Source organism: Spea bombifrons, chromosome 2 (assembly GCF_027358695.1).
Source record: "Spea bombifrons isolate aSpeBom1 chromosome 2, aSpeBom1.2.pri, whole genome shotgun sequence".
Lineage (NCBI taxonomy): Eukaryota > Metazoa > Chordata > Amphibia > Anura > Pelobatidae > Spea > Spea bombifrons.
In genome coordinates this window covers 20,916,085-20,928,506 of record NC_071088.1, presented here as the reverse complement: position 1 = coordinate 20,928,506, position 12,422 = coordinate 20,916,085, and the positions used below count along the sequence as shown (strand labels likewise).

General features: G+C 41.9%; 1 protein-coding gene across 1 annotated transcript; it reads right to left on the bottom strand.

Moving 5' to 3' along the window:
- Positions 1–834: 834 nt before the first annotated feature.
- DHRS13 (dehydrogenase/reductase 13) lies at positions 835–6,639 on the bottom strand. The gene is made up of 6 exons (XM_053457065.1): positions 6,582–6,639; positions 6,296–6,436; positions 4,621–4,739; positions 3,678–3,801; positions 3,157–3,468; positions 835–1,264 (listed from the first exon to the last, which is right to left on the bottom strand). The coding sequence occupies exons 2-6, from the start codon at positions 6,420–6,422 to the stop codon at positions 1,002–1,004; spliced, it is 945 nt and encodes a 314-aa protein (XP_053313040.1). The 5' UTR covers positions 6,423–6,436; positions 6,582–6,639; the 3' UTR covers positions 835–1,001.
- Between the last annotated feature and the right edge of the window lie 5,783 nt (positions 6,640–12,422).

Here is a 12,422-nt window from a genome sequence, read left to right as displayed (position 1 = left end):
CTAAAAAATACTGGTTCTGGTTCTATGGTCATTTAAAAATAGTATGTGCTAAGCATCCTGTTCTACAACACCTGTTGGCCCACCCAAAACTAATGGCTGAGATGACCATATAGTTGGTGAAGGGATATACAGACAAATTATAACCTGATCTCCTTCACCTAGCACAGGGGCACACTTAGTTCCTACCGCATGTATCGTTACAGTTTTAACTCATTCCACCCACCGATTATGTTTGCAGTGAATCTAATGAGGAATATTTAAGAGTAAATCCAGAGCACTGCATCCTTATGCTGCAGTCTAGAGGACTGCATTGGGAGGCGGGTCCCGTGGGTCTTGCTGGTGTTGCGGGCGGGAGCGGGCGGTCAGGCATTGTACCTGCGGGTCCCGGTAATCCCGCGCAGTCCCGCAAGGCTGCCTTCTCGCTGTCTCTTCTCTTGCTCCGCCCAGGAACAAGGTGGAGTAATGGGAAGTGATGTCACATCACGTGACTCCATTTTGTTCCTGGGCGGAGCAAGACAGGAGACACTGTGAGGGAGCAACTCGAGGGCAGCCTTGTGGGACTGCGTGGGAAATCTGCAATTCAGGTAAGGAGGTGGGCTTGATTGGCCACAAATGTGGCGGGAGCAGGCAGGATTGGCCACAAATGTGATGGGAGCGGGCGGGAGTGGAACACCCACATTGTGGGAGCAGACGGGATTGGGCAAAAAATCAGCGGGAGCGGGATTGAAAAAGCGGTCCCGCGCAGGGCTTTACTGCAGTCCTCTGAAAGAATGTGATTTGCATAGGAAGTTGTATCACTGTACAGGCATTACTTTAAGGAACATAAATTCTCACCCCAGAAAACTCTATTAGCCTTGGTAAAAAATTGATATACTGACAAATAAAGTGATATAAGAAGTTGAATTAGCCCTTGATCTTCAATGAATCGTGCTGAATTGATGGACTGCAACACAAAGACTTCTCATTAACGTTGTTGGATGAAGTCATGTGTGGTCTAACTCTCAGTTGGCTAATCCGGTCAATTCTTCACTGACTTCCCACAGCTTCTTGGCTCTGGCATCATCTCGAGCATGAGGCAGCACCTTCTGCACCCTGCAGTTGTTAAAGTAGCGGCCACTGTACATTTCTATCTCTTCTTGCACGGCACAATAGATGGACGTCTGTGCTCCATCCGTAGGTGTTCTGAGGAAGAGCCAGGCTACTGGAAACAGCAATACTTTTAACCAATGTGGAAGATTGCGTCCCAGATTAGTGAGCACCACTCCTGCAAAATGACATAATCAGAAAAGGAGAGATTCATTGAAAGCCAGCATTCACTCTTACACTTATGAAATCTAGTCACAAGTAGGGTATAAGTCTAAAGCAATACACTGGATATGACTGGAATAACACGGAAGCATATGCTCAGACTGGCCATCACTCTATACTCTATATAAATGTCTGGTCGCAAGCTGCGCGAGAATAACGACCTCTCATTTCCAGCTGCACCTACTTCAATAGCAGTGCCAGGGCCACCTCACCATCCCTAGTCCAATCCAACATGAAGCACATATGTCCACATATATATAATATTATTCCTAAACATGGGCTAGGATTAATACAAAAATGTAAAGTTGGATGAACATGATGGAAATACCCAATGATTATTTGAAGTGAAAGAGAAATTATATTATTTTATATTATTATACGTACTGCAGATGGCTGGGGAATGCACTTAAATATTTCATCATTGATCTATACAACTCACAACAGATTCAGTGTGAAAATAATAATCTTGGAAAGACAAGTGTTCCTTTTAGCTCATTAGAAATTATTTTACTAGTAGTGAATAAATCCTGAATTCATTTAGTGTTAAAGTTTAATGGCAATTTCTGAAATGAAATGGAGTGATCGGGACAGAATCAAGTTCAGAAGTTCAAGAGGGCGCCTCATTTGTCTAACTGGCACAAAATGGAAATAACACAACAAAAGGAACCAACGTTATATTTTGTACTAGTACTCAAAGTGTTAATGTTGAATAATATTACTTTTATTCGTCAACCATAATGTTAAAATATAATTGAAGAAATACATGTTGAGACAATGCAACAAGCAATATTTCTTAAACTGAGAAAATAAATGTAAAAATCTGCATATGTTCCAAAGTTACATGTTTCAATGTTATATTTAACTATATACTACTAACTATATAAAACTTACAAAACTGGTGGCTGACTCGGTTTCCATAACATACTTATACTAACATACATACACACTGAGTGTGTGTGTTAGTATGTGTGTAAGTATGTTAGCATGTGTGCATGTATATGTTACTTTCTGTGTCTATGTTACTAACTATGCGGCCAGTGGGAGCTCTTCTGCTCCCTTGAGGTTGTCACACGATGCCTATGTCTGAGAAATGACATTATATCCCTATATATCAGACTTGGTGTGCAGGGACAGAGGGAGCGCAGCACAGCCAAGAGTGGCAACGGGTTTAGAAGGGCTGCACTGGCATTATCCCCCACAATGTCCACTCCAGCCCACCAGTCGTGATCAATGTGATGAAAAGAAGTCACTCTCAGTATGCCTCAGTGGGACAATTGGTGTTGCAGTGTAACTCTGGAGCTGTAGCTTCTTCTAATTGCAGGTAATTTATTTTATTTTAATTACAATGCACTTAAATTTACATTATTTGTTGGTGAGGTTGCATGGGACACTAATGTCCCAATAAGTGTGGTCCTGCACACGTGCTTTAGTGCTCCAGTTGAAGTTACTTGGAGCTGGGCTGCCACTGAAATCAATGGGAATAGTGACAACCTATTGCTAGCCGAACTATGAAAGGTACCAAGGTGCATCAGCATTGTAAGTAGTGGTTGTCAGAAATGGGATATATTTGGGAAAAGGGGATACCATGTGCCGAAACACCTTTGTCTAGGGGTAAATAGCTTAAATCCACATGCATTTCCATGAGGTTAGGCTAAGTGTGTGTCTCATGAAATCATCTGGGGAGAAATTCCTGCCCATCTGTATTCCTAAAGTGGGGTGGGGGTTCTTTCTTGTACAGGACAATGCATTACAGAACTTGATCTGATAATCTTCTACTAGACTTTTTTGAAAATACACAAAACAGGCAATGAGCAATCGCACGTTCATTCAGTGTATTGGAAGGTTTACCTGGATGGACGGAATAGCACGTGACATCGGTCCCCAGTAATTTGTTAGCTAGCTCCCGGGCAAACAGAACGTTAGCCAGCTTGCTGTCGCAGTACGATTGCAGTGTTTCTTTCCAGCTTTCCGCAGGTGGGTTCAGGTTCTTGAAATCAATTTTTCCGTACTTATACGCTTCTGATGCCAAGACGACAATCCGACTGGGGCTGCTTTGCTTGAGACGGTCCAGAAGCAAGTTGGTCAAGAGGAAGTGGCCCAAGTGATTGACCCCAATCATCAAGTTGAATCCATCTTTAGTTTTTCCTTTGCCTTCGATACCTATAAAAAATAAGCCAATGTTGTGTTATAACAAATAGGTATTTCAAGCAAACTAAAGGTTTAATGCAGGCAGTGCGTCTTTTAATTTATTAGACAGGTCAAATAATTGTTAGCTGCTAAGAATGTAATAGATTGTCCTACTCCACCTTTGTATCCTGCGGTGAAAAGACTGGATTGACCTTTAACTGCAAGCAATCATTGTGCCTTACCTGCATTGTTGATAAGAATATCTAGTCGGGGTTCAGAACTGAGGAAGTTTTTGCAGAATGCTCTAACCGACTCAAGACTGGCCAGGTCAAGTTTCATAAAGAGCACCTCATTGTTCCCAGATATCTAAATCAAAAACATAATCCAATTTAACAGTTTCATAAATCTCCCTGCTGGTATTTATTCCATGACACAGCCACATATCAAAGAGATTCCAAATAGGGGAGGTATGAGTGTAAACGTATGCTGGTGTCACATTTCATTTACAAATGTTTTCTTCCCATAAACATGTACAAGCTATGTATGATCTTTTAACTACCTCCTGATTAAGCACACACACACACATACACACACACATATTAAATGGTTAACCACACCACTTCTTGTTAAATTCCTCCAATAGCGGAGAGGTCCCTTTAGATTTTCATGTGCCCTCTCCTTCCAAATGCATGGAGGGATTCTGGAGTATTTGCCCCTTTCCATGTCCAGAGCTCGTAGGCTTCGGATGGAACACATCTCCAATGTGCTTTATCTACCGCCAGCTACCTCCAGCATTGGCCCAGCAAGGGTCTAATGACACCCCCATGTGCATGCTCAGAAAGCGCTCCCACTTATTTCAAAAGGAGCGCCTTCGTGCGAAGGCTTGCCTGCTATAACCCCCAAAAATTGGTAGATAGAGCTGCAGCTTCTCCTAAAGGCAAATATATATAACAGGTTGCAGAATGCATATTTAAGTATGTCGTTGGTGAGGCTGCATCGGATACCGGAATGTCCCTTTTAAAAATCTTCTCCGAGAGTGATCATATATGTAAACTGCAGCGATTTATTACAAAATTAAGAAAATTGCTAGCTCTTTTAGTGCTTTATAAGGATATGGACTTTATATGCATGACACAATGATAGACATCCAAATATCTGAAAACCATATAGACCATATAAACTTGCCCTTCTTATATCGTATACGGCTGCCTCTGCGGTTTCCTTAACGCGACAAGCCAAGATGACACGGGCTCCGCGTTTGGCCATGTCCAGAGCTGTCATTTTTCCAATTCCTACATTGGCTCCTGTAACACACAAATGGCATAGGGGGAATAAGGCCATAGTCTTCCTCACATTAGAAGGCACAGCACAAGCTCAAAGCCAAATAAATGTTACTTATCTGGGTAACAAAATAATAATATGGTACAAGATACCAGGTTAAATGCTATATTTTAACCAAGGAACTCCCTACTAACTTTAGGAAGCTACTAAACTTATTGGGCAACGCTATGGGGAGAATATACTTTTTCAATGGACTAATGTGTTTTTTTTATACCATACTCATCTTAATAAAGTGCAAAGACACAAGCCTCCTTTATGAAAAATGTATGCTTCTTTACGTCTGCTTGTTGCATTGTTCCAATAGCCCATCTTGCATTATGTACATACACTCATATTGCTGCACATTGTCCACTTTATCTATATACTGTTGGTGGTGAGTATACGTGGAGGGCAGCAGTCATCATCTATAACTCTTAAAAGGCCAATGACAATGTTTTTTTTTAAAAGAATTACCTTTTTGACATTTGACTACCACAATGCATTGATCAAATCCAATTTAAAGAATAATATAATAATATTATCTAAAATAAATATGTGTAAAATGTGACTGTTAAAGGTGTGTATTGAATACTTCTATGCATTGCTGGTACTGGTATACGGTACCATTACAAACAAAGGCATTTTTATAAATTTTACTATTTTTGGAGATTAAATGAAATATGAAATGTCGTAAATATTTGCATAAACTATGCATTGATTAAAATTTCCGGTGATTAGATTGTTTTAATCTACAGCAAAAAATATCTAAAAAATAAATAAAAAATAAGATTTTTCAACTTACAAAACTATTTTAAGATCTTTTGATTCATGCAACGGTTTTAGTGAAAGTGGATATTATATAGAATTAACTACATCTGTATGCAAAATAAAGTACAGTTCTTGTTTACAGACATATCAATTCTCGTCTTGTATATATGTATTGTATTAAGCGCTGCGTAGATTGTTGGCGCTATATAAATAAAAGATAATTATAATATAAATTACTTTTCTAATACAATACAGAGTCTAGACATTTCATAATGGCGCATGCGTGACACAACTACTACTAGAATACTTGTCATAGTCCATAACATCTTATCGTCTAATCTCAATATCCTAGGAGTTACCGTCTATATTATTTTAGTTACTAATCCCAACCTCGATGGCGAACAGAATATCTTGCAAATATCTTGAAGCAAGTTCAACTTAAATGTTCCGATTTATCTCCACTGGGTAAAAAGGCAGGTCATCTTACTTCTTATGTTCTCAGGGGCCAAAGGGCCAGATGACTGACACAGAATGACACAGATGGGTGGAAGGTATTGTGACTTAGTATTAGTATTAGATAGATTGCAAGTCTTCTGGAGCAGTAAAATCTGGTTTAGATCAAAGAGCTTGCAATCTGTTATACAAAAGACCTCCAGAAAATGAATCAAAGCAATAAAAACACTCCTTCTGAAGAAATAAAGTTTAAAATAAAGCTACATAGAGTGTATGTAGAAGAAAGATGTTCATCCCAAATCCAGAGTGCGCCTCTTACCCGTGACTATGACAGTCTTCCCCTTGAGGCTGGTGTCACTCGTGCATCTTCTCCCCCGGATCCAGTTGTAGTAGACCAACACATACACCCCTACCGAGATGCCAAATGCCAGCAGGTAAGTCGCCATGGCTTCTCCCGCCTCTGAAATGTGATCAAAAACCCAGACAGAAGGTGACTGCAAGTTCGGGGCAAACGGGACTCATTATCTAAATGCGGCATGCAAGACTAAAAGGCAAATTCCGTAGGGTTAAATGTCAGTGTAACGCCATATATACATAGCTCTCACACTCAATTCCAGCTCCTGAGCGCCGAGCGATACGCCACCGTCTGCACAGAGCAACTCTCTCTTCCTACTTCTACAGGCACAAGAATCACTATGTGAGAACAGCTACAGAGCATGTACGGCGGCCGGGAGGGGACAAACCTGCTGCTTTTTCATTTTGCTCGGGAGTCGGATTTTTTTAAAACCCCCATCTGTTCTCCGTAATCCAGATCTCTGTAATCTTGTTGCGATTATGTAACTGCTTTTTGTCAGATAACTGATTAAGGTCTTTCAGTAATTCATTATGCATATAGCACTGTTTGCAGTTAAAGGGAAAGTAAATACTTTCTAACACATCTTTATATGGGCTGTGTGTGGCAGCCGAACACATATAGTATATTTTTATCTTCATATAGTAAAGATTAAGATGGCCCAGCACAGTTTTTGCAGGGAGACATGGCGAGGCTGATGTACAGGGTAATATGATATCACATAACGGGGGACTGGGTCAAGCTGAAGTGGAAGAACTCTGAGGGGTATAAATGTATGAGTGTTCTTTTGCTTAACTGAGAGTGATAGTTGAATGGAACAGTCTCCCAACAGAAGTGTTAGAGGTTAACGCAAGGAATTTAAACATGAGAGACCAAGGGCTGATTAAGGTCTGAGTCTTTAAAGTAGGAAAAGCAGACAGACTAAATGGGCCTAATGGTTCTTATCCGCTGTCAAATTCTGTTTCTATAATCATGAAATGTATAATAATATGTATAGCAGGAATAGACAATGTTGTGTAAATAATAGGTCACACTTAAAGGTTTTGGAGGCGTGCTGGTGTCTTTGCTCTTCCTTAAAGACAGGCCTGACTAGTTCTCTTTTATGTAACCTACTCCCCCCCCCCGCTCCTATTTCGTTAAATGTGATCGCTCAGGAGTTATCAGGGATCAGAGAAAGGATAGATAACATTTAGACATTATGCTCTTCCAAAACCTCTGGAAGTTAATGAAGGGGGGTCTGTCACAACTAGTGATGTCCGGATCATGAACGAATCGTTCATTTGATCCGGTTCTTTTTAGTGATCCGGATGAGTCGGTTCACTAGACTGAACGATTCGTTTGTAGCGGTTCAGTCTGTGAATCATCATGCAGCTGTAACCTGATCCTAGAGCTGTGAGTCATCTGCAGAGCACTCTGGGGTCAGGTTACAGCTCATTAATTCTCATAGGAACGATGACTCATAGAGTCAGAGAGTCGTTCAAAGAGTCGAATGATCCGAAGAGTCAAATGAACCGAAGAGTCAAATGAACCGAAGAGTCGAATGAACCGAAGAGTCGAATGAACCGAAGAGTCGAATGAACCGAAGAGTCGAATGAACCGAAGAGTCGAATGATTCGAATCTTACAGGGATCCGGATCTTACAAGGATCCGAATCTTACAGAGATTCGAATCATTCAGAGAATATTACTGATACCATACTTTTATAAATAAATACATTAATAATGTTCACACTGCCCCCAGGATTTAGATTCCCCTGAGTTTGCCCCCTTTACCTATAACTGCACCTACAGTTAACTTTATTAAATTAATTAAATTAACCCTCAGTCATCAGCATAAAATTAACCCTTATACCCCATCAACCATAACTGCCCCTGAAATTAACCGTAAAGATCCCATTAACCATAACGGCCCCTGAAATTAACCCTAAAGACCCCATTAACCATAACGGCCCCTGAAATTAACCCTAAATACTCCATTAACCATAACTACCCCTAAATTAATTGCATGTACTCCAGATAAATTACCTAATAAATTGGTATGGTTGATGGGGTCTTTAGTGTTAATTTGGGGGCAGTTATGCTTAATGGGGTGTTTAAGGATAATTTAGGGGCAGTTATGCTTAATGGGGTCTTTAGTGTTAATTTGGGGGCAGTTATGCTTAATGGGGTGTTTAGGGTTAATTTGGGGGCAGTTATGCTTAACGGGGTGTTTAGGGTTAATTTGGGGGCAGTTATTCTTAACGGGGTGTTTAGGGTTAATTTAGGGGCAGTTATGCTTAATGGGGTGTTTAGGGTTAATTTGGGGCAGTTATGCTTAATGGGGTGTTAAGGGTTAATTTTAGGGGCAGTCATGGTTGATGGTGTGTTAAGGGTTAATTTTAGGGCAGTCATGGTTGATGGGGTGTTTAGGGTTAATTTAATGGTGAGGGTTAATTTAATTAATTTAATAAAGTTAGCTTAAGGTGCAGTTGCAGGTAAAGGGGAATGTAAATCCTGGGGGCAGTGATTATTAATATATTTATTTATAACAGTATGGTGACATTCTCTTAATGATTAGAATGCCAATGAAGGCAGAGAGTCGTTCAAAGATCCGGATCTTACAATGATCCGGATCTTACAATGATCCGGATCTTACAGTGATCCGGATCACTGTAAGATTCGGATCCCTGTAAGATCCGAATCTTTGAACGACTCTCTGTCTTCATTGACATCACTGGAGGCAGGGGGGAGGATTCATAATAAAAGGGGCGGGGCCAATCGTTAGTGTGCCTGCACGGAGTTACTGGAAAACAGTAACTCCGTGCAGACACACTGAGTGATCCGAAGATCCGGATCATGAATCGGATCATTTCAGTGAACGAATCGAAATGATCCGATTCACTTTAATGATCCGAACTTCCCATCACTAGTCACAACAGGGAAGCCACATATACATTATACAGATTTGTACGTATCCGGAATTCAGATTTGTACCTATTTCAATGAAACTTGACAATTTTGTTAATTCATACAAATGTGAAAAACTAACGAAAATGAAGTAAAGAGCTCTGAATTTTTGTTTGCATTTCGTTGATTTTTTTTACTCTCACTCTTATTCGTGTTCTCTCGCGCGCACTCCCTCACTTATAATCTCTCAAGCTCCCTCTCACTGTCTCCCATCTCCTTTCCCACAGCCACCATCATCCTTCTTAGGGTGCTTTTCTCTACTATCTTCCCTTTTAAATGGGCCTCCCGGAGCACCTCTTCAAAAGGGCAGAAGAATCTCCATGAGTTGGGGGGGGGGGTGGCCACATGAGCCTGTTGACTGCCTTATTGTCACACAAAGAACGGCAAGGTGCAGGTTAACTATGAGAATTTAGATACTGGCGGGCTTGGTCAGCTAAAACCAGTTTAGTATTGTCAGGCAGGGAAAATCAGGTGTCTCAGGTGATTGGCTAATCACCTGTGCTTCAGCCCGAGTGCCTTTGCGGCGGGAAAATTTGCGTTGCTGAGACGTTTTAATTTTAAACAAATAGCTGCGTGCAAAGTTTTTTCTTACCTCAGTTTTTAAAATCAAGAAAGCTGTGCTGCACGAGCCTCCCCCCTTTAATATATTCAATTTTGTTGTAGTCCTTAGAAGGGTAAAGGTCGCCTCTGGTTTGAGGTGGACAGAGGCTTGGTGGTAATACAATCTGGCAGATTGTAGCTGGTTATATGTTAAAACAAAAAAAATGTTGGTTGTTATTTGAATTGGTTATTTGTTAATGCCTCTTAAACCCTTTAATAAAGCTATGGCTATTTATTACCAATTATATACAGTGTTTGTGTTTCTTTATTAAGGTGTATTAAGTGTATGTACATGCAATGAACAAAGAAAAAGTACTCAAGAGTGCTAGATCTACCACAGCAGATCAATGCAATGTCAGGTGTTGTATGCCTACATGGAACAGATGAAGCCAGCTCGGTCTAGTTGTGCTACGGTAGTTGATACAAGTAAAGTTTCAGAGAGAGTTGCTCCCTCACAGCGTCTCTTCTCTTGCTCCGCCCAGGAACAAGGCGGAGTCACGGGAAGTGATGTCACATCACATGACTCCATTTTGTTCCTGGGCGGAGCAAGAGAGAGAGAGCAAGAAACAACAGACTCCAAGACTCTTAGATACCGAACTTGGCATCATCCAGACTGGCAGGCTGCAGATGATAATGCTTGACAAAGGTATGAACACTCTTCCAAACAACAGCTTTGCAAATTTGCTCAATAGGAACTCCACCAGCCTCAGCACAAGATGTTGCGACTGCCCCGGGTGGAATGAGCCTTGAGACCAGAGAGAGGTTCTTTATCAGCAACTTTGTAGGCTTCAGAGATAGCGGAGATCAATCATCTAGCAATAGAGGCCCTTGTAACGCTAAGACCCTTTCTTGCTCTGGAAAAGGAAACAAATTCGAAGACCTTCTCCATGGAGCAGTCTTCTGTAGGTAAAAGTTCAAACACCTGCGCACATCCAAGCAATGGAGCCAGCGTTCCTTATCATTCGTAGGGTAAGGACAAAAGACCGGAAGGACAATGTCTTGATGGAGATGAAAAGGCAACACAACCTTAGGAAGAAACTCTGGAGGAGTACGGAGATTGACCCTATCCTCAAAGATCTGGAGATAAGGAGTTAAAATGGAGAGAGACTGGATCTCGGCTGAAGTTAAAGCTATTAACAGAACCAACTTCCAGGTGAGAAACTTGATCGGGATGTCTTTGAGGGGCTCAAAAGGAGAAGTTAGGCTAGATAAAACCAAATTCAGTTCCCAGGAGGGCACCAGAGGCCTCTTGAATGGACAAAGTCTAGAGATGGCTTTCATGAAATGAGAGATCCAAGGGTGCACAGCGAACTGTTCACTTGATAGAGCGCTAAGAGCTGCCACATGGACCTTCAGGGTGGCTAGAGACAGACCTTTATGAGAACCAGCTTGGAGGAAATCTAGGACGTTGCTGATGGAGACATTATCCTGCTGGAGCTGTCTGTTAGCACACCAGAAGAAGGACTTACAGAACTTCTCATACCGGAGGTTGGTAACTTGCTTCCGGCTCTTCATCAGAGCCTCAGCCACCTCTTCGGAGAGACCAGCCTGAATTAATCTCTCCCTCTCAGGAGCCACACTGACAACTTGAAGCGGGATTCGGATGGAGTACAGGCCCTTGATGGAGCAGGTCCGGCTTGTTCCCCAAATTCTTTGGAGGCTCTATAGACAGATGGGTACCAAATCCTTTTGCGCCAGTAGGAAGCTATCAGGATCACCTGGCATCTGCCTATTTTGATCTTCCGGAGAACCCTGGTGACTAGAGGAAGAGGGGGAAAGATGTAAGCCAAATTGAAGTCCCACGCTTGGGAAAAGGCATCCAGAGCTAACGGACGGCCCGCCGATGACAGGGAATAAAACAGTCAGTTTCCTGTTAGCTGCCATAGCCATGAGGTCGATCTGTGGAGTACCTAAGTCTCTCGTGACCTGCAGAAATGTTGCAGTGTTGAAGCTCCATTCTTCTTGAAGGACAGATGTTCTGCTGAGAAAATCTTTAGTAATGTTCTCCTTTCCATGAATGAAAAAGGCCAAAAGGTGGGGGAGATGGAACTCGGCCCACTTCCCGATCTTCTGAAGAAGAGCGCCCAATTTAAGACTCCTCGTGCCGCCTTGCTTGTTCCGGAAAGCCACCACCGTGAGATCGTCCGAAAGAACTCTCACTGATTTTCCCCGTAACCTGGATTTCCAAGAAAAGAGCGCCTTCCAGACTGCACATTGATATGAAGATGACTTTCCTGGTTTGACCAAAAACCTTGTCTGAATTCTTTTTCCAATGTGGCTCCCCAACCGGATAAGCTGGCCTCCGTAGACACTACTGTCCAAACAGGTTCGGTCCAAACCTGTACCAGTATCTGAAACACTGTAGTGGACAGATATGAAGAAGGGCCCCATGCCAGGGCAGGCCTCGTAAACACCTTCATTTCCAGAAGGGGCAAAGAATTTCCTGCCCTATTCGGATAGGCGGAGCCATCTCCTGTGCTACCGGGAGTGACAGGGGAAAATAAAGTACTCACACAGCGAAATGAAACATGTTTGGGTAGCTTGTGATA

What these genes read in the sequence shown, in the direction of transcription:
- DHRS13 (XM_053457065.1), bottom strand. Translation starts at nt 6,422, where the DNA reads ATGGCGACTTACCTGCTGGCATTTGGCATCTCGGTAGGGGTGTATGTG. An exon ending in GAAGACTGTCATAGTCACGG is followed by an intron (nt 4,740 to 6,295) that starts GTAAGAGGCGCA and finishes TGTGTGTTACAG; the next exon opens with GAGCCAATGTAGGAATTGGA. An exon ending in CCGTATACGATATAAGAAGG is followed by an intron (nt 3,802 to 4,620) that starts GCAAGTTTATAT and finishes TTTTTGATTTAG; the next exon opens with ATATCTGGGAACAATGAGGT.